We start from the raw sequence: 19,907 nt of genomic DNA, 5'->3' as shown, positions 1-19,907 counted from the left end.
GCCCCTTGGGGACTTTTGGTCCCGGATAGAGAGAACGAGAATAGCCCGTGATTGGATCCTGCCTCTGAGGGCGTTAGGTCAAGCAGGGGGTGAAGCCCTGAAGGAAATGTTTTTAGCTTCTCCTTCTTGTCCAGCTATATCCTGTCTTATAAATCCACAGGCCTCCGATGCGCTCGCATCATGACTCCCAAAACAGCAAATCGCAGGTCATACCCAGCGTCCAACAGTGTCTAGCAGTGTCCAACAGCACCTGGTAGTCATGGAGGGAATAGTTCATATCCCAGTGGAAGGTTTGACAGCTTCCTGATGGCATATTCTGCATCAATAGCTTCAAAATGCTGATTAGGCGGGATTATCAAGCTCCTCCCCCTCCCGCCAGTGTTAAGAACGCCGACTTCGGAGATATCTTGGTCAAGCTACGTCAGCGAAGAACCAGGCTCAGCAAGGATCCGGATAGGAACGCGAAGGAGATCAAGGAAACGGACAAAGAAATACACGTTGTTGAGCTGGAGCAGGAGAAAATGCGCCACGAAACCACGCTCAAGGACGAGAGTATCTCGGAGAAACAGCGTAAGGCAACCAAGGAACTACTCAAAGAGGTGGATGACAAGCTGAAGGAGCTCGAACACCCGGCTCCGGCTGCCGGAGATATTGCCGATGGAATGATTCTGCAGAAGAAGTGATGCTCAGGGACCCATTTGGCCGAGTAGACAGCGAGCTTAACACTACTCACTTCACTTCACTTCACTTCACTTCACTTCTCTTCTCTTCTCTTCTCTTCTCTTCTCTTCTCTTCTCTTCTCTTCTCTTCTCTTCTCTTCTCTTCTCTTCTCTTCTCTTCTCTTCTCCGCAACTCACCAAGTTGGCACTCATTCGCATCCCACTTACCTTGGTTAATTATGTACTATTCATCACCTTTCGGGCGACGGTCTGCATTTCACACCGGTCATTCTCTTCTTGCCCTTAGGCGCAAAGGCTGTATAGTTGTATCGCGTCGATGCCACCGTCTTTGTTCATCTACTCCCTTGTTCGATGAACCTCTGGTTGCGAGGCGGTTTTCGTGCTTACCAACCCACCACAACTTTATAAAAGACAAGCTGCCTACTTGAATACAAACGTTGAGTAGTTGAAAGTTCAAATCCTGCGACTATTAGACGCGCCAAAAGCGCAGTGTGAGATATTCTTTTGGACTCAGATAGATGGCAATGGGCAAGAATCGACCAGCGCAATCCGGTATACCCGGACCAACCCCGACCTTGACTGAATCGGGCTGCTCTCCGCCCGGCAGCATAAAGGTAGAAGGTCCGAAGCAAAGGATAAAATCCACTAAGCAAGTTAAGCGGAGGTATCCAGAGAGTGACGGCTCTGGCGACGGTCATCGAGTGAACGCCCAGGCTTGACTTCCCACGTTACTGTGAGATTCATCGTGTCTTCGCTGTTGCCCAGCTGTACAAGTCTGAGCAACCTAAATTCGTTTTCGAGCATGAGCTAGTGTAGTACGAGATGGAAGGTGAATTCGCCAGTGGAAACGCAAAGTATCACGTCTTGCGAGGACTAGATGGTCCTTAATTCATCGAGTTGTAGCTAGCAACCACATCGCCAACACCATCAACGGCAGCCATAATGCTAAATAATCATATATCACAAGTATTCAATTAAGAGAAGCGAGGGTATGATGCCAATGCCATCTTGTCGACACTGGCAAACACGGGCCGGCAGGCTTCCCGACGCCCGAGACGCCCGCACTCCCTGCCTCTCACGGCTCTGCCGTCGCTACGGCTGCTTGACCTCCTCATCTCGACATCCTCGTCGCTATCGCCCTTCGCTGTCGCTCACAGTAACCTACAAGCAAGAGATCCACGTCATCGTAGTGTCAACGACGTTCTAAGAACGGCAGTGATTTCAGGATGATCCGTCCCCCCATCCCGCTACTGGTTCTGGACAAACACGACCAACACGGCAGAAAACCTGTCCCAGATCAGCATCGCCTAGGCCAGAATGGTAAAGGCATGATACTCACGCAGCAGTCGCAGTGAAGACCTGCACCCTCTTTGTTGCGGCATCGGTGAGCCACATCAGGCCCATGGAAAACATGGCGGTGAAGCCGGAAATGTACGCAAAGATCTGGCCCCTCGTCTCGGCGGTGGAGAGCACGACGATAGCCACGGTTGGGAGCAGGCATGCGACGACTGTTGTAACAAATGAGGTGAAGCGGATGATCTTGCTTTTGGAGTATTCTTCGACATTGATCTACTCGGCTGGTTAGTAGTTGTGATGTTTGAGTCGGGAGAGCGACGGGAGAGGTGGGGAGGGGGACTTGATACAGGGGGTAAGCGGTAAAGATAAGGTGTAAAGCGTGAGCAGTAAAAGTGAAACGGAAGAAAGGGGAAAGGGAGGGGAAGGAGAAGGACTTACATATCGGGGGTCATCGGTGCTATTTACTTCCCGGGAGCAAAAATGCTTGTGGTAAAAGGGGATCCAGTGCTGTATTACCCAGTGCGTGAACTTGTCCGTCTCACGACGTGGATGTACCGTGGCGAGATCGAGATCCTTCTTTTCATTGGGGTTTGGTGGTTTTTCCTTCTCTAAACCGGTGAGACGGCGAATGAAGGGTAGGAAGCTGAACCCTTCCATTGAATGCTCGGGTTCCGGCTCAGGGGCATCTATGTCGCCCCAGGTCTTGGACCCGACCCCAAGGATGCCTGATTGCCCGGCAATGGCGCCTCGCTTCAGACCTATCCGGAGAGCCTCGACGTCGGAGCCGTCGGGCTTGGGGAGTGCTGATACCTTGGCGTGCTGGAGTAGGGCGGCGTCTAAGCCGTCAGCGAGGGACCTCGCCTTAGTGGATATTCCCAACTTACTGTATTTTTCCAGCAGATCTCGTATCTTCAAGATGAGTTCGCATTGCTGGCGGTCCTCTTCATTCGGCTTCACTCGGGACTTGAGCATCAGATCGGCAAACCGTGCGTAGTTCATCCTGGGGCTCTTCCCTGACATTCTGTCCTCGTTCTCGATGTCCCTGAGCTTTTCCTCGAGCGCGACAATCTCAACTTGAAGGTACAAGAGATTCTTCACATTGAGCTCGCGAAAACGGCGGAAGGACTCGTAGCCCGGCGTCTCAGCCATCTTGTTCGCCAGGGACGGCCATCCCAGCGGGATGTCGTGGCCGCCGCTAGGATTTACTGCCGTTGTTGCTACCGACCGAGTGGGTGATGTAGGAGACGGCAGCAGGGGCGAGTCTGACACCGAGGTCTGGACAGTCTTCCCCCAACTCGAGACGGATCGGGGGCTCACCGACGGCGATGGCGAGCTCCCGCCCGCAGTGGATCGATTGCCAGGTACGTAATGGGTCGGAAGAGACATGGAAACAGTTTGATCACGGAGTGTATTGAACGAGTGCCAGACCAGCGCTGTACGAGAGCAATGCCAAACCCCAAGAAATGGCGAGCAGATGTCCATGCTGCTAATATCCTAATCCTTTGACCATTCACCGCCCCATGGGGCACTGTCCATCTCCTCTCCCGACCACACAAAACAAGTCATGGTGCGGAAAGTCTCCGTCTCCAATTTGATTGGACCCAGATGCAGATGCGCGCATTGTAGCCTGTTTACGATATTCACGTTATTCGTCAAGTCACGATACTTGTGTTATTTGCACCTGAATCTGCGGATCGTTGGGCATATGTGCAGCCAGGTCCGCCAATCTCGAGGGATAATGCCATTAAGGTAGGGTCGCACTTGGGTCGAGCTTCAGAATGAACGAGATACGCCTCATTTTGGGCAGTAGGGACCCGAATCACCTGTTAGACATGCTCACGCCAAACATCTTGTCCACTCTGTTGCCAGTAGCGACCGACTGCGGTCGTTCATCAACAGTTATATGCTTGAGGGAGTTGTTTAACATACCGCATGCGGAGAGCCGATCTACTATGCCCGGGGACCTAAAGTCTTTTCGGCAGCTGGCAGCTGGCAGCCTGGAGACATCAGCTGCGAGCCAAGGGCCAAAACTTCAATGTCAAGCTGGAGTGCAGTGGCAATTGCTTGAAGGAGAGTGAGCAGAGTGCGGGAAACAAGAAACGCCATTGGCCGCCCGGATGGTATGTGGAATGCAATGGGGTTGTATTCTGTGCCGGCGAGGCTGCTGACGCAAAGAGCATGATCCAATAAAATTCAAGGAAGGAGAGGATGGTAACACAGATACAACACATCACATCAGTGACAGAAGAAATCCTTAGAACCCAAGCGACGGAAATGGAAATGCGGTCGACCATCAGAGAGCCGGTTGCTTTATCACCATTACTTAAGATTGGCCATAGCATGGACCTCATGCATGACAACCTCGATAAGCTGCCGGCTCTATGGCCAGAATAACCGGTGCTATCAAGCCACCAGTCAGGGGCCCCAGTTGTCGAATTGGGGGATTATCGCCTTGATCCCCAGCATGAAGGATTGCATATACCTTTCAAGCGCGAGGTTTATTGAACCGCAGAAGGCCCTGGCAGAACACGAAGCCGCCCGTGTTACGTGCTACGTCCAAGGGGATAAAAATTCCTGCCTCCGCCCAGTGCACTTGAACCTCACTTTGTAACGGTTTGCTTCATCAGTCTCCTTACGTCTAATTCGGTGTCACCACGGTCTCCCATCTGGCAATTCTAGCCATGTGCAAGGTTGTGTTCGACAAGGCCGCACGCGGGAGACGATCAAAAAACCCCGTCCCTCCGGAGAGTCATGTGCGAAGGTTGCGACGACGACCGAACCAGGACCCAAGGTGTGAAGGTGTGGCCGGTGCGTGAATGAAGGTCAGCCGAGTCCAATAAGCAGATTGGCAGCTACAATACAATCTTTCGCCTGGATATTGTTAGCGCAAGACTTCTGTGACTGGCGCTGATGCCTGAGCTTCCATCACAGCACGGAATGATTTGTCGTAGGGCGTTAGCAATTTAAGTGAAGCAGCGGCTCGCTTTCGGTGAGATGAAGAACCCGCTAAACAACCGGCCGTGCCGGCGCGCGGTACTGTACTTTGAGCCTGTCTGTGCAGGCCATCCATCCATCCGTTTCTGTATTTTGGGTGGGTGTCCCGATGGCATTAGCCGTGGCTCACCTTGGCAAGTGCCATGTGGCTCTGGCCCCCGCGGAGCTGAGGAGACGGCTCTCTCGCGTCCGATGTGAGGGATTATAAGAACCGCACTACCCTGAAGCCCCATGCGCAAGGCTCCCAAACCCGGCGCGACAATTCTGTCGATGTCGTACCGACAGCTGGAGACACGCTTCATCGCCGATCAGTGCAGACCAACGAAATCATCCTGAGTTTGCATCAGCTTCAAGAGCAATCAATTTAATCAACACCTTGGGGTCAGAGCTCGCGAGGCTGTCAACAATGAGCAGTTCTGGTGCCGTACGCAAGTACAACCCAATAGGTAAGATGGACGGCCCCAGATAAGTACCCCAAGAGAGCGGCCTTAACAACCTGAACTAGGTCCTGACCTGAGGACATTGGAGGACAAGCTGGCTCTGAAACGGAAACTCTTGACCGCCATCGTCACCGAGCAGACCGAGCAGCCACTGCCCCACGCTCACCTGGACTTTCTCATCGTCGACCTCGACATCAAAATCCACGAATGCCAACCCGGAGGACAGAAGAGCGGGAGCGCCGAACGATGGAACGAAATACTCAAGCCAGCAATGGAGCTGAAAGAGTTGATTATGAAGCACCCGCACGATGAACAGCGCGTGAAGGCACTGATGCAGGAAGTTGTCACGTCTGTGAACGACGAGTTTGGGAAGAATGGGCTCGAGATTGAGTTTACACTCGAAGGCCTGGAGCGGCTGTAGACGAGGACCCACTAGGGAATAAGGGCTGGTTTCCCTGAACATCACGATCTCTTACTTGTGAGGGAATTACGAGGGTCGACGTGCTAGATTTCTCAAGGTCACCCGAATTCATTCCGCATCCGAGATGCTCTAATCAGTTAGCCGGGACGGTCGTTTCACCTACTTGGTGCTATGCTTCACTGGGAAGTCCTCAGAGAGGCTCGACACTCCTGAGTAACATGCAGCTAATATTTATGTTATAACAATTCCGACTATTATAAATGGCATCCGGGGGCTGCTAGTCGACAAATGCTCTTAGCTCCCGACAACCGGAGCATCATGGAAGTTCCATATCCCACCAACGTCCCTCCTCCTCCCTTTCTCAACCACAGCCCTATGATACCCCTTTCCCCCTATATAATTGAAGCTTCAGTGCCAAGCTTACGAGTGTAGATACACGGAGTGAGCGAAGGTAAGAGCTTCGCTTCTACTTACAGAGCAAATCTTCTAGAGTTACTGAAGCAGCTATTAGTCGCCACAATCTATGTCGAGGAGTAATTAGTCACTAGATTCTTAGTGGATTTTGGCTGCATACTTAACTACAAGCTTAGTGTTAGACACAGCGTTTATTTAACCAAAAAAGAGTGGATTGTATTGAGTGTAGCTTATGATGTGTTAGGAAATTCTATCTATAGAGACGATATAGTTTTTACCTACACTGCTAGGGATTTGGGGGGCTTAGCAGGCTTAATCCCAACTACCCTTATATCTAACACTTAGCGTACAGCTATAGCAGTCGGTGATACGGCTCATATATTCCTTATAAACAAATTTAGCTAGTAATTGATATCTATTCTACGTAATGAGAGCTTCCAGACCAAGGTAAGGAGGACCAGCCGAATGATGCTAGATGATGTTATGATATAGGATAGATAAGACACTATAGAGAACTCCCTTACATAGGAGACTTCTGATCATAAAGATCAGTCTCTATGTAGTGGTAACAGAGTGCGCGCACTGAACCACTCTGCCAATAGACCAAAAGATCCGCCAGTTCAATCACGAAGTGATTGAACGCTGCGCACCACTTGCTTATATCACGTCCGTGACACTATTATAGAGAACTATAACTATTTTTACACTATCATAGTAAGCTAAGAAGTTACTATATTAGAAGTAGGAAGAGTAATAAGTAGAGAGAAAGGATATTTTAAAGTTTAAGAAGTGGGAGGAGAGAAGTCACAACGGTATAAGCAAGCTAGTCTAGTGTCGAGCCTAGAGAGTTAGACATAGTGAGTTCGTATCATTATAGGGGATGTGATTCTAGCGTCGAAATTGTATTTCTATTGCAAACGAATAGGAGACGTTCTATAGAACTCGATAGGTGTATATAAAGTCAAATGGACGACATCTTCTGGCCTCCGTCGCCGGCGCCGTTTATAGTCGTTATAGAGGTAGCTACAGCCGGGGAATGCGAACGGGATCTCGTCCGGCAAAACTTCGAGTGAGTGATGACCGAGTCCGCTAAGTTAGCAATTACAGTCATGCACCAGGGGAGAGTTTGCGTGTTGTGGCTGTTGGAAGAAATGAACGCCAGCGAACCCTAACCCTTTCATCTAGCCGAGCACGCTTGCTTGAAAATTTCAGTTTCACTTCAAAGCAATTCAACCCATTGCCTACTCCCTGGTCCATAATTATAGCCCATCTTGACCTAATTCGCGCTTTCCCGGAATGCATTACATAAGGTTACTACGGTCACCCGTGGTCGGGCGAGGTAGAGTCCATGCGTCCATCAAGGTTGTCCTCACCATCACCACTGATCTCGGTGACTCGTTTCTTTCTCCCCGCGAACCACTCGAGCTCTCCGTGATAGGAGCGTATACCGAGCGCAGGGATGGGAACGACCAGCTCATTCCTATCGAATTAGCGCAAGGTTGTGCCCTCAGATGGCGCGCCGGGATGCGAGTGCTCAAGTTCGATGTCCCGCTGCCCCCACAGCCCGTTGCGACAATTCAGATCCGGCCATCGAACGGGGCGCTAGCAGCGCTCAGCACTACCGACATCTCCCGCAGCAAGCATGGACTGGTCATTGCCGCATATGCCAACATATCCCGGCCGAGCGACGCGGCTACGGCTCCGGTGTCTTTCCGCAGCCTGAGATTGCCAGTCAGCCAAGACACTGCTGCCCAAGTGATGCAGGTCGAAGAAGACATCGGCGAGAGCATCGCCCGCCACATCTGGGATGCCGGCATCACGGCTGTGTCTCTGATTGCGGATATCTGCTTAGACAACAGGCCTGAAGGTCTTGAAACAACACTACCCCTATTGCGCAACATCCTACGGCCTGAGCACCACCGGCCCTTGAACATTTTGGAGCTCGGGTGTGGTGTCGGGATTTTGAGCATCGGCATGGCGCGGATCCTATCGACTGGCCAAGACGGAACAACGGTGAATATCCTCATGACCGACCTTCCCGAGGCCGAAGAGCGGGCACGAGCGAACATTGCGCGCCAGGCTGAAGGCCTCAGAGCAGCCGCGACCACGCTCGACTTTGAGCCTTTGAATTGGGAAGACGGGAAACATGGCGTCTTTGGCAAGAAAGCCAAGTCTTATGCATGGGACCTTATTGTTCTCAGTGACTGTACTTATAACGTCGATATGTTGCAACCTCTCATTAGGACGCTTTCTGCGCTTTACAGCCACTCTTTCGGCCATGGTTCTTGCGCCGGAGTGCCTGTCAAGACAGATGTTTTTCTTGCGACTAAACAAAGGCATTCGTCAGAAAAGGTACTCTTCGACTTGATGTCCTCGGACGGCTGGGTCGTCCGAGAACAAACCGTGCTGCGGCTCCCCGTCCTCAACGGTGAGGGGCAGTCTGTGGAGTTATACCTATTTGGAAAAGAATGACCGACGGTGGATAGGCAGCTCCCATGTCTTTGGGGTTATGAACCCGTTGTTGGTGGTTGTATTGCCTGGAATAATCACGGAACTACGGATGTTTCAGGACGAGACTGAACTTCGGGTTGCCAACCGGAAGCTCCAGATAGTTGGAAAGGTGGAAAAGCCCGGTGACGTTCTGGAAGTCTATTTGGTCGATACGTAATTAGGGACGTCTAGCTCTTGTGAGAAGTCTCCTTTGGCCGTATCAAGTTTGGGTTCGTACTGACAGGTAGAATTAGGATGAGTTGGAAGAAAAGCAAGTTCCCGGTAGATGCCACATTTCGATCCCCATTGTATCTTGGAAATCCTATGGTCGGAAAATAAATGGATCTCACCTGCTCATTCCCATGTCATCTCTGATTAAATCCGACTCCCTGGGCTTTATTTTAACATCAGGTCATGCCATATCAGGCGTCCGCACCGGCAGATCATGTTGCTTTGCGGCCAATGACAATAGTGCGAGACCTCTGCCTTGTTATTACGTGAAGCAGCATAGTGCGAGTGACTCGAGAGAGGGTGATGATGTGAAATCGCTCATCCCCTATTGGTCAAATATAAGCTCCCTTGGCCAATCAGAGGGCCCTTAATGACAGATTGCTGGTTCCAAGACACACTGCTCCACTGTCTCAGCCCACAGCCTTGCCGCCGGTGGCGGCAACATCAGCTAACTTGGGTTATAAGTTGCCGCTCCATTACCTGTTGTCTTGCACTACGCCTTGATATCTAGAACTTAACAACCTAACTCTAGAACGTCCTTCCGGTCGTTGTAATCAATCTCTTCTCCCAGGATCCATTCAGCGCTACACACTGCACCACCTCACATTCCTCATCCCGCGTTCTTCCCATCAACCCAGACCCTCCTTAGCAGCACGGCGTACAAAAGCAACAATGACTACCAAGGCATCCACCTGCTGCGGCAAGAGCGCCGAGTGCGTATGCGGTAAGTTGTTATTGACTCTGGCGTCGTCTCCATTTGTTCCTCCAATCGCACCTGCATCCGAATTAATCAAGCCTTCCTATCTCATTTCTTCACCTTTGTCAGCACATCTCAGCTAACTCTCATCTCTTTCCCCCGATACAGCCCAGCAAGCAACCTGCTCCTGCGGCAAGCAAAGCGCGCTCCACTGCACCTGCGACAAGGCTGGCACCGAGAACTCGGTCCAGGGCGCCCGCTGCTCGTGCCGCGCTCGCCCCGCCGGACAATGCACCTGTGACCGGGCGGGCACCGAAAATCAGAAGCCGACGGGCAGTACCTGCTCATGCGGCTCCCGTCCTGCTGGTGAGTTTTACTTGGGGCTCCTCTTCCCTTGCGCAGCCCACTAATGCCGTGGTGGTAATTAGACGCTTGCACGTGCGAGAAGGGGGCGGACGGTGGATACGACCCGTCGCAGCACGAGACTGATTTTACAACCAAGCGATAAGCCGATATTGGCTTCGGAAAAGGACTAGGTTGTTAGCCCTGGTCGGGACGGGAAGCGAGTGTTGTGGACGGGAGTGTGAACCACGTTCTGCGGAAGGGAAAGGAGTCGGCGTTGAGGAGCCTTGGGACGTCTGGGAATGGGGTTTGACTTTCTTTGACTAATATTAACTCGAGCAATTGACTCCACCATCAGCATCGACGGCGGAACCGCTGAAAGGCCATGGAGATGGTAATTACCGCTTACCAAGACCGGGGAGCCGTGGATGCATCGCGGTTTCTGACATGGAGCATGAGCACGCCAAGTCGCGACAACGACGAATATCACGACGACGAGTGGTATGACGTCTTGGAATTTACTCCGTGTCCGACACCGGGAGAAGAGGAAACCTCGCTTCCCATCTACTCGGAACCGGAAACGGCAATATCGGAAAACATTGCCAATGGCGTGAAAGCCTGCCACTGATGACATTGCGCCGCTGGATGAGGGTTTGGGGCTTGCTTTCCTACGCCCGTAGCTAGAATTGTCTAGTATTTTAGCGATACATGAATGGCATAGTAACGATAATTCATTCTGTGATAGAACGATGGCCATGATCGTGAGCCGTGTTTAGCCTAGCAGTTGGTTGTTGGTTTGGCCGCGGACTCCTGATAGATTCTTTGGGCGGCACGTTATGTGCTAACTGGCCCCCAGAAAATTACATGTACAGTGACCATGTTCCTTGCCTGAGAAACGGCGTGACTGGCGCACCGGCAGAAGATCTGCAGTGGTCTGGATCGAGACCGCGATGCGTTGGCCCGGTCTGCAGGTTCGGTCAAGGGTCGCTGCGCGGTCCCATCTCACCGCCCGGCAGAAAGGTCGCTTCCGGGATCGACCTGACGCGACCGTGTAACCTTAACAGGGGTCCCCGGTACTTGTGGCGCACCCGTCGCATGAGCTCATGGACAGATCTCCACGGAACGTGCGAACTGGGAGGACTGGCTGATTGACTCAATGGCAAAGTAAACGGTAACCAGGAATTGGAATCACCTTTATCAGATGAATTCGGAAAGTCCAGCTTGAAATGGTTCTTTTGTGTGAAGAATTGGTGACTTTGTTGGTCGAAAGAGTGTTGCCGGATGCGGCTATTGTGGGGCCTCTGTCAGCCATTGTCGGGGCGTGACGCCAAAACAAAAAAAACCAGCTGGAGCCCAAAAAAAGGTGCGCGCCTCGTTGCCCAAAATTCCTCGAGCCCTTCGCCCTCCATCCTTCACAACTCTGTCAACAAAGCCCATCTTCGCGACGGGTTTGAGGTTTATCTGCATCTGCTCCTTGCAGCTCGCCTCTTTCGACTTGGCTTAATTCCCTTGCTCTGCAATTACTACACCATATTCATCAGCCGATCCTAGCATCGAAACCACAATGCCTCCCAAGAGAGCCGCCGCGACGGGCGCAACCGCCCCGTCCGCGACGAAGCAAACCACCACCAGGAAGGCTGCTGCCGCGCCCAAAGCCGCTGCCACGAAGGCTGCTGCCACGAAAGCTGCTGCCCCAAAGGCCGCTGCGCCGAAGAAGGCTGCACCGGCCAAGAAGGCTGCACCAGCCAAGAAGGAGGCCGCGCCCAAGAAAACAACTACTACTACCAAGAAAGCTGCCGCGCCCAAGAAGCCCGCTGCCGCCTCGCGCAAGAAGGCGGTAAAGGCTGCCGACGAGTCCGACAAGGAGAACGAGGCCGACCGCGCCAAGGTGAATGGTACCAAGCGCAAGCGGGATGCCGAGGGTGAGGAAGCCGTAGACCAGCAAGTCGCGGCCGATGTCGAGACAGAAGCCGAGCGCGCTCCCAAGCGAGCAAAGAAGGCCGACACGGCAGCTGAGCCGGCAAAGAAGAGAAAAGCGGCAGCACCCGCGGCGAAAGCGGCGCCCAAGCGCGTCGCGCGTCAGGCCAAAGTCATCAACGAGGCGCCCACGCAGGTCATGGACATTTTTGTCTTTGGCGAGGGCACCGCTGGCGAGCTTGGCCTGGGCAGCGTTCGCGTCGACGGGAAGAAGCCAATTGACGTCAAACGCCCGCGCATCAACCACAATTTGAAGGATATTGTGCAGGTTGCCTGCGGCGGCATGCACGTCGCCGCCCTGACCAAGGACAACAGGATTCTGACGTGGGGCGTTAACGACCAGGGCGCCCTTGGTCGCGACACCACGTGGGATGGCGGTCTAAGAGACGTGGCGGACGACAACAGCTCGGACGACGAGGACGACGATGATACCGGCATGAACCCCAAAGAGAGCACGCCCGCAGAGATTGACACGTCGAACATCCCCGAGGGCACCAAGTGGGTTCAACTTGTTGCTAGCGACAGCGCGACATTCGCCTTGACCGAGACTGGTCAGGTGTACGGATGGGGTACATTCAGGGTAAGATTTGCTTTTATTTCATTCATTTCCCCCATTGTCAAGCCGTTTTCTTTTCCTGACAATTGCCTGCAGAGTAATGAGGGCATTCTCGGTTTCAACCGGTCAGTGATGGTCCAACACACTGCCGTCCATGTGCCGGAGCTTTCCAAGATCAAGCAGCTCGCCGCCGGACTGAACCACATCCTTGCTCTCGATGAGAAGAACAAGATCTACGCATGGGGTGCCGGCCAGCAAGCCCAGCTCGCGCGCAGGCTCCTCGAGCGCGACGACACGGCGGCCCTCTTCCCGACCAGCATCGGCTCCCTGCCCGGCCGGGCCAAGGCAGACAAGATCGTGTGCGGCTCGTACCACTGCTTTGTGATCGACACCAAGGCGCGCGTCATCGGCTGGGGCCTCAACAACTACGCCGAGCTCGGCGTCGAGGACGAGGCCGGCCAGGACGGCGGCTACGTGCTGCGGCCGCAGCTCATCAAGTCGCTGGCCGACTACGAGATCGCCGAGATCGCCGGCGGCGAGCACCACTCGCTAGCGTGCACCAAGAAGGGCGAGCTGCTCACGTGGGGCCGCATCGACGGACACCAGGTCGGCCAGCCGTCCGAGTCCTTCTCCGAGGACAACACCATCTGGGACGAGCGCAACAAGCCGCGCATCCTGCTCGTCCCTACCGTCGTGCCCGACATCAAGGACGTCGTGAGCGTGGCGGCCGGTACCGACCACAGCTTCGCCATCACCAAGGAGGGCAAGGTCTACTCGTGGGGCTTCTCGGCCAACTACCAGACGGGCCAGGGCACCACCGACGACATCGAGTCGCCCACCCTCATCGACAACAGCGCCATCCGGGACCGCAAGATCATCTTTGCCGGCGCCGGCGGCCAGTACAGTATCGTCGGTGCGTTGCCTCTGGAGAACTGAGGTTGGGCAGTTACCGAGGGGGTGTTGTTCTCTGCATTTCGTGAGAGACCTTTAGTTCCAACGGATGCCTTTACAGAAGTGAAGTTGGGCCTTTTTCCATCCCAGCACGCGGCTAGGGCAAACGCCCCCCTCCCTCTGAAGGAGAGAGGGACACCGAACGAACGGGGGGAGGGCATGATGCTTCTTTGCCGAATCTTGAGTGGAGGACAAGCTCTTGGGTTTCGCCTTTTTGTGTACCATCCAAGCGACATGCGCGCACGGAAAAAGGGCAGGCGAGACGTTGGGCATCGGCAACGGCATCGGCATCGGCAGCGGTATTAGCATCAGCATAGGCATGAAGGATGGGACAAGGCGCAAATGGTTTGGCTTTGAAGGAAGCTAATGTCTGGTCTTAGACTTGGCTTGGGAATTCCCCCCCCGACCCCCCCCCCCCCCCCCCCTTTTTTTTTTTTTTTTTTTAATTTTGGCAGAGAAGCAGGGCATTTCAAGCCCGGCCGTTTTCTCTTAGGCCCCAGTTTGTTATGGTGTTGTTTTGCCGGGTCGTCTGGCTTTTGGGGACTCTGCCAAGTTTTTTTTTTTTTTTTGATGGGTTTATTGCCCCATCCACTTTGCTTTATTTTCGGGGGGAATGTTTTGCTTGCTGGCCTTGGTGGATGCATACATATATATTCTGTTCCGGCTTGATTAGGAGCCGGGTTGTCGTTGCATTTAGATTTCCGGTAGGCGTTGACGGTATGGATGGCATTTGCACGAGCAGTGACCAGCGAGCATGGATTAATAACACCGTGATGTGATCTAACTGTGCGTCTCCTTATGCTGCCGCGACGTCTTTTTCCACTTTGGCCGTACTATGCCGTACTTGGTGGAAGCAAAGGACTGGGAAGTCCATCTATTTGATGTCGTCTGCTTAGCCATGGGGAGACTCCGGGCAGCTGGAATCGTGTCTAGCATAAGACAGCGATAGTCGGGTCCGGTTTTAGAAAAGCCGGCTATTGGTTGGTATTACGATATCTCTTTTCCTGTCCTCATTGCGCGGCTAAGCCATGATGTTGTACTGTACACAGTAGAATCCAAACCTCGGATTCTCCTTTAAGCTCGGTAACATCCCGGTGACCTCTATCTATCCGCGCACTCCGCTTCCCGCATTGCACCAGACGCTAAACCCTGCACACAGACACATCGCCCTCCTACAAGCCATTTTTCTTTTTCAATTTTTTTTTCTTTCCTTTTTTTTTTTTCTTGTTTTCATTTTTATTTTAATTTCCAGGACAGCAATCGATCAGGGAACGGGCGAGGCCGCCATCTTGGGAAACGACCCGCTCCCGCGACTGCTGAACACGCCCATGATGCCGAACCCGACGTAGAAGAGCGCCAGCGGGTAGGCCACGAGGCCGCGCATCGCCTTCATGCAGCCCACGGCGCAGAAGATACCGCTGGCGCTCCACGTGCACCACATGATGGCCGCCGTGGTCAGCACGATGCCCAGCGGCGTGTCCATCGGCATGATGATCCCCACCAGGCTGGTCGCCAGCAGCGGGAGCAGGCAGTACCCCAGGACGGAGGCGGACCGGGCAAAGGTGAGCGTGCTGGAAGAGGAGGCGGCGCCGCTCGGGCCACCCGAGATGGACGTGGCATCCGGGGCGTAGGTGGGGGGGGCGGTCGAGGACGACGCCGAGGACGAGGATGATGCGTCTGAGGGCGGGGCCATCAGGGATAGGATGAGGTGCAGGCTGAAGGAGCCGAAGAGGGCGAGGCCGTAGATGAAGCCGAAGTGCACGCGCCCGGAGAGCAGGAGGAAGGTGCCGTACAGGAAAAAGAAGAAGAGCGGACCGGCGAGGTCATTGTCATCCATGAGGTGCTGGTCGATGCGGCCGAAGGGGTTGAGGACGGCGAGGGTCTGGGAGGCGGGCAGTCAACGGTTAGTCCGTGCCCGTTGTGAGATCCGGGGCCGGAAGGGGGGTGACATGCCTTGGTCTGGATGTGCCCAAAGTTCACGCCCAGCTCTTCTTGGAGCGGCGGCTCGCCATCGTAGCCCTCTGTCGAGAAGGCGGCTAGCCACCCTGTCCTCAAGCCGCCCTGCTCGCCCATGCGCCCTGCGACGCCGGGCCCGCCGCCAAAGCCGGCATTGAAGCCGCCCGCGACGCCGTAACCTCCCGGCGAGGGGCCGCCGTAGCCGTATGATGCCTGTGAGGGTGTCGCATGGCCAGACACGGGTTGCGCGTAGCTGGACGGGTAGAACTGGAGGTTTTGGGCGCCCGAAGGGTCATAGCCCTGGTTCGGCGGTGCGCCGTAGTATTGCGACATGGTCGGAGTCGGTAGAAGCAAAGGAAAATATGTCTGAAGGGAGTCGGTGTGTCGAATGATCAGGGTCGAATCTAGGCTCGCGCAGTTTCGGTAAAACAGGTAATGTCGAAGTACATAAGGAGCTGTGGTCAACCGGGGTTATTATTGAAGTTCCCCCAAAGTTGCAATCTTGCTTCTTGGCAAGGACGATGTCAGAGAGGTTGACCTTGAAGAAATAACCCGGCCGCCGCTTTGTTGGCCTCCACGCCGGCCGCTGCCAGGTGCCAGACAGTTGGATCCATCAGTCGCAGGGTCGAGTGGCCGACCGAAGAAAGCCCGGCAATCGGCGGCGAAGTTAATCTTTTGGCCGACAATTTTTTTGATCCGAGCGCAGCGTCATGCCATTCATTGCCCGTTCTGCCGCGGTTTCTTGGAAAACAACACATCACGGCCACAGCACGGTAGAGGCCACGCCATCCACCTTCTGATATCCCGAAGCAGAGGAGGCTAGCAAAGCGGCCCCACGCTTGCACACTCAATACACAATGGTAGGGCCGTCTGCGCATCTCCCCTCCTCCCCCCCTTCTCTCTTCAGAACTAACGCCTACCCCCTCTGGCCCAGGCCTACCGCATCATAACCCAAGTCGTCGTCATCGGCACGCGCGTGCTCGGCCGAGCCTTTTCGGAAGCCTACAAGCAAGCGGCGGCGTCGAGCCAGTACCAGCGGGCGCAGGCCAAAGCCGGCAACGGCAGCGCCACGGGGCGGGCGAGCCTCAGCAGCGGCATGACGCTGGACGAGGCGTGCAAGATCCTCAACGTGAAGCCGCCGCAGGGCGGCAAGGCCGACATGGAGGAGGTCATGGAGCGGTTCAAGCGCCTGTTTGACAACAACGACCCCAAGAAAGGCGGCTCCTTCTACCTGCAGAGCAAGATCCTGCGCGCGCGCGAGCGCATCGAGGCCGAGGTGCGCCCGGCCATGGAGAAAGCGGCGCAAGAGGCCGAGGCGAAGGAGGGGTGGAATCCCAAGATCTATAAGGATAGGTAACCGGTGGCGACTCGACCTCATGTGGTCATGCGGTGCCGTGTGTGGGGGAAGGGGATGTGTTCTGCTCCCTCTCCCTGCGGTAGACACTCCCCCGGGCCGGTGGCTGGACAAGACCTAGGCCTGGGATGTGAGCAGAGCAGAGCACGACAAGGATGATATCACCCACACGGCGGCGATCGCGCGACGCGGACCACGTTTACGGGCTAGCGAGCAAGCCCTACATCCCGACCTCAACTGGGAATTTTGCAGCGGGAACGACGGGGCGGGACGGGGCGGCAAACTCGAACTTGACTCCCCATGTACACAAAACTCTTCACTCGACTTTGGGCAGGCCTGGCGTTACGCGGTTGGGATCTTCCGGTGGATGCGTGCCGGCGCATAGTTCATGCGTTAGGTTAGACGGTCACGACGACGCCCGGTTTTCACCGTTGTGCTTTTAATACCTGTATCATATAAACTTTTGTGGTGCGCCGTGGGAGTGAGCGGCCGCACTCGTGGCTTGGGGGACGGTGCATATTAGAACGGAGGGCGTCAGGGGGAGCCTCGTTTCTCTCAGGCGGGGACTAGAACGAAAGAATAAAACTAAGCAGTTTCCGAGAGCATATAAACCGATACTTTCTCACGTTTTCGCGTTGCAAGGTTCGGAGCGTGGCACGAGACGCCGGCAAGAACTTACATGAAGATGGGAAGCGGCATAGAGTTCTGCTGCAGGCGGCCAAGAGCAATGAAGAGCGTATAAAATGAGATCCCGGGCCGCACGCGCACCATAGAATCCTTTCAGCGGATCTTCCTTCCTTCCTGTTGGGGCGCTCCCGTGGCTTCCATGGCTGTTGGGACGGAACGTGGAGGAACCGGGAATGTGCAGTGTGATCTTCGCCGATCACGCCCACAGCTCACCACCACCGGATCCGGCGGGAGCGCATTGATACCTGGCATCGCGACGCATTGCTTACCAGGTTCGCCCGCACCAGGATCGCAAATTGCGTCTCGTTCAGCTGGCTGGGTACGGAAGTTTGGTTGAGTCTGGCGGACGGCGGGGGCTTGTTCGTTGTCGACATAATCCTCTCCTGGAGAATCATCAGCGTCACCACGATCGAAGCAGTTGTTAGGGGTATCTCTCTCAATTGCGCACTAGAAATACAGATATTCATAATCATGTGTATATACAGAGGCAGCATCAAGCGGCCTCCTCGCGAGCACCGGGTCAATCTCCGTGCCGAGACGCCGTGGTCGTTTCTCCATTCTTCCCCGTCCGGACCAGGCCCATATCCAAACGTGCCCCGCCTCCTGAAAACGCGCCGTGAGAATGTCTCTACACTAAACATTACCATCGCGGCCCTGCAACCCCTCACCGGCGCAGGACCTACAATTGTCACCAAGCCCTCCCAATCCCCAAACTCCCCGCCGGGTATCCCCTACCACCACCACCACCACCACCACCACCACCACCACCACCACCACCACCACCACCACCACCACCACCACCACCACCACTACTGTCGCTCCTTCCACTCCTGCCAGTAGCATCCGTACCACGCGTACTGATACCCCTATCCGAGCTCCCATCCGGTCCTTCCGACCCTGTAAAATCACCATCCGCCCGCCCGCCTTGAAGAAGGGGACGTGGGGGCCGGGAGGGACGAGGAGCAGGCGGCGGCGGCGGTGGAGCAGGCGGCGGCGTCAGCAGGGTGGCCAAGCCGGGGTAGCTGCCGACCTCGCTGACGCTGCCGCGGCCGCCGACCATGCTCGTGCTCCTATTGCTCGTATCCCAGCCGACGCTCAAGACGCTCAAGACGCTCACGCCGGCCCCGGCGCTGCTGGTGTTGGTCACCGAAGTCGACGGCCTGGCCGAGCCGAACCCCCCACCGGCGGCAGCGGGGTCGCCGTCGTCGCCCACGTCGCCCAGGCTGCCCCGCTCGCTCGCGATGCTCCACGCGCCCGGGTCCTGGGGCGTCGTCTCGCCAGTCGTCGTCTCCTCCACGAAGAGCGAGTACTGGCCCTGCCCCGACCCCAGCTGGACGACCCCCCGCTGGGCGGGCGGCATCGGCCAGATTTGGGAGCTCTGCGTTCGGCGTCTCGGCGCGGGGCGTATGACGATGCGGACTTCGCCTTCGCCCGTCAGGCCCGAGTTTCCCCCGGGGGACGAGGAAGCGTTGGACGGCGGGCCCGGCCCGAGAGGGACGATGGGCCCGGGTGCTGGGCCGCTGGTGCCACCGAGATGGGGGTCGGAGGGCGTGGAGAGCTGCTGGCGCATCTGGGCTTGGGCGGCGCGGCGTTTCTGGACGAGGCGGCGGAGGAGATAGGCGGCGAGGAGTAGGAGGAAGATCCCGATGATGGTGCCGAGGACGACGCCTGCTATTTGGCCGGATGAGAGGGAGAATGGGGCCGTAGGCGGGATCGGGGCGAGCGTGGGCGTGGTGGTCGGAAACGGTACTGTGTCTGTTATGGAGCGGGTCATCATAGTGACCATGGTTGCCGGGTCCGTGGATGTAGTTGCGGAGCTCTCCGTTGTTGAGGTCGTAGATGATACAGAGCGTGATGAGAATGTTTCGGTGACGGTATTGCTCGACCGAGTAGAGGGGTTCACCGAGTCTGTATTTGAACTACCGGGTGATAGAGAGGTAGACGATCCTACTGGTAATGATCGGGTGGGACTCCGCGTCGTGCTTGTGATGGATGCTGACGGCAGGAAGACGGTCGTCGTGACAATGACTGTGGTGACGGCATTGGGGGCGACAGTTGTGGTCGAGAAAATGGTATTGGTAATTGTTGATGTCACGATATTCCGCGCAAAGACGGTAGCTATGCTGGTGACTGTGTTGACGGGCGCAATAACCTGCCGTTTCTCCGCTCTGCTCCTGGCGCGCAAAGCAGCACTGCTGGTAGGTTTCGAGGCCGGGTCGTCAGTGAGAATTGAGCCTGGTGGTTCCGCGTTTCGCTGTATGGTGGGGATCCCTGATGGCATAGCCTGCAGTGGTATTCGAACCGTCCTTCTGGCCCGCCTAAAAAAAGAAGTTACAGTGGTCGTCGATGTCTGCGTCCGCAGGGTCGGATTGACAAAGGTGAGGATTTCTGTCTCCGTAACCAAGGCTACCCTCGTTTCC

General features: G+C 55.3%; 9 protein-coding genes across 9 annotated transcripts; 6 read left to right on the top strand and 3 right to left on the bottom strand.

Moving 5' to 3' along the window:
* Positions 1-335: 335 nt before the first annotated feature.
* Positions 336-683, top strand: MFIFM68171_06299 (uncharacterized protein; the record flags this gene model as incomplete). Its single annotated transcript, XM_071061719.1, has 1 exon — positions 336-683. One exon carries the CDS (start codon positions 336-338, stop codon positions 681-683), a length of 348 nt encoding a protein of 115 aa, XP_070917820.1.
* A 1,245-nt stretch (positions 684-1,928) lies between these two features.
* MFIFM68171_06298 (uncharacterized protein) lies at positions 1,929-3,363 on the bottom strand (the record flags this gene model as incomplete). Its single annotated transcript, XM_071061718.1, has 4 exons — positions 1,929-1,968; positions 2,021-2,250; positions 2,416-2,813; positions 2,862-3,363. The coding sequence occupies 4 exons, from the start codon at positions 3,361-3,363 to the stop codon at positions 1,929-1,931; spliced, it is 1,170 nt and encodes a 389-aa protein (XP_070917819.1).
* Positions 3,364-5,377: 2,014 nt separating this feature from the next.
* On the top strand, positions 5,378-5,832 carry MFIFM68171_06297 (uncharacterized protein; the record flags this gene model as incomplete). The annotated part of the gene is made up of 2 exons (XM_071061717.1): positions 5,378-5,417; positions 5,477-5,832. 2 exons carry the CDS (start codon positions 5,378-5,380, stop codon positions 5,830-5,832), a joined length of 396 nt encoding a protein of 131 aa, XP_070917818.1.
* A 1,710-nt stretch (positions 5,833-7,542) lies between these two features.
* Positions 7,543-8,718, top strand: MFIFM68171_06296 (Putative methyltransferase-domain-containing protein; the record flags this gene model as incomplete). Its single annotated transcript, XM_071061716.1, has 1 exon — positions 7,543-8,718. The coding sequence occupies one exon, from the start codon at positions 7,543-7,545 to the stop codon at positions 8,716-8,718; it is 1,176 nt and encodes a 391-aa protein (XP_070917817.1).
* A 921-nt stretch (positions 8,719-9,639) lies between these two features.
* MFIFM68171_06295 (Copper resistance protein Crd2) lies at positions 9,640-10,172 on the top strand (the record flags this gene model as incomplete). The annotated part of the gene is made up of 3 exons (XM_071061715.1): positions 9,640-9,691; positions 9,833-10,030; positions 10,093-10,172. 3 exons carry the CDS (start codon positions 9,640-9,642, stop codon positions 10,170-10,172), a joined length of 330 nt encoding a protein of 109 aa, XP_070917816.1.
* Positions 10,173-11,570: 1,398 nt separating this feature from the next.
* Positions 11,571-13,475, top strand: MFIFM68171_06294 (Alpha-tubulin suppressor and related RCC1 domain-containing protein; the record flags this gene model as incomplete). The annotated part of the gene is made up of 2 exons (XM_071061714.1): positions 11,571-12,563; positions 12,636-13,475. The coding sequence occupies 2 exons, from the start codon at positions 11,571-11,573 to the stop codon at positions 13,473-13,475; spliced, it is 1,833 nt and encodes a 610-aa protein (XP_070917815.1).
* A 1,279-nt stretch (positions 13,476-14,754) lies between these two features.
* MFIFM68171_06293 (Golgi membrane protein) lies at positions 14,755-15,779 on the bottom strand (the record flags this gene model as incomplete). The annotated part of the gene is made up of 2 exons (XM_071061713.1): positions 14,755-15,372; positions 15,444-15,779. 2 exons carry the CDS (start codon positions 15,777-15,779, stop codon positions 14,755-14,757), a joined length of 954 nt encoding a protein of 317 aa, XP_070917814.1.
* A 524-nt stretch (positions 15,780-16,303) lies between these two features.
* On the top strand, positions 16,304-16,803 carry PAM16 (mitochondrial import inner membrane translocase subunit TIM16; the record flags this gene model as incomplete). Its single annotated transcript, XM_071061712.1, has 2 exons — positions 16,304-16,306; positions 16,381-16,803. The coding sequence occupies 2 exons, from the start codon at positions 16,304-16,306 to the stop codon at positions 16,801-16,803; spliced, it is 426 nt and encodes a 141-aa protein (XP_070917813.1).
* A 1,372-nt stretch (positions 16,804-18,175) lies between these two features.
* On the bottom strand, positions 18,176-19,273 carry MFIFM68171_06291 (uncharacterized protein; the record flags this gene model as incomplete). The annotated part of the gene is made up of 1 exon (XM_071061711.1): positions 18,176-19,273. The coding sequence occupies one exon, from the start codon at positions 19,271-19,273 to the stop codon at positions 18,176-18,178; it is 1,098 nt and encodes a 365-aa protein (XP_070917812.1).
* Positions 19,274-19,907: the final 634 nt, after the last annotated feature.

This window comes from Madurella fahalii, assembly GCF_045866475.1.
Source record: "Madurella fahalii IFM 68171 DNA, scaffold_3, whole genome shotgun sequence".
Classification (NCBI taxonomy): domain Eukaryota; kingdom Fungi; phylum Ascomycota; class Sordariomycetes; order Sordariales; genus Madurella; species Madurella fahalii.
This window is presented reverse-complemented; position numbering and strand designations above follow the sequence as displayed.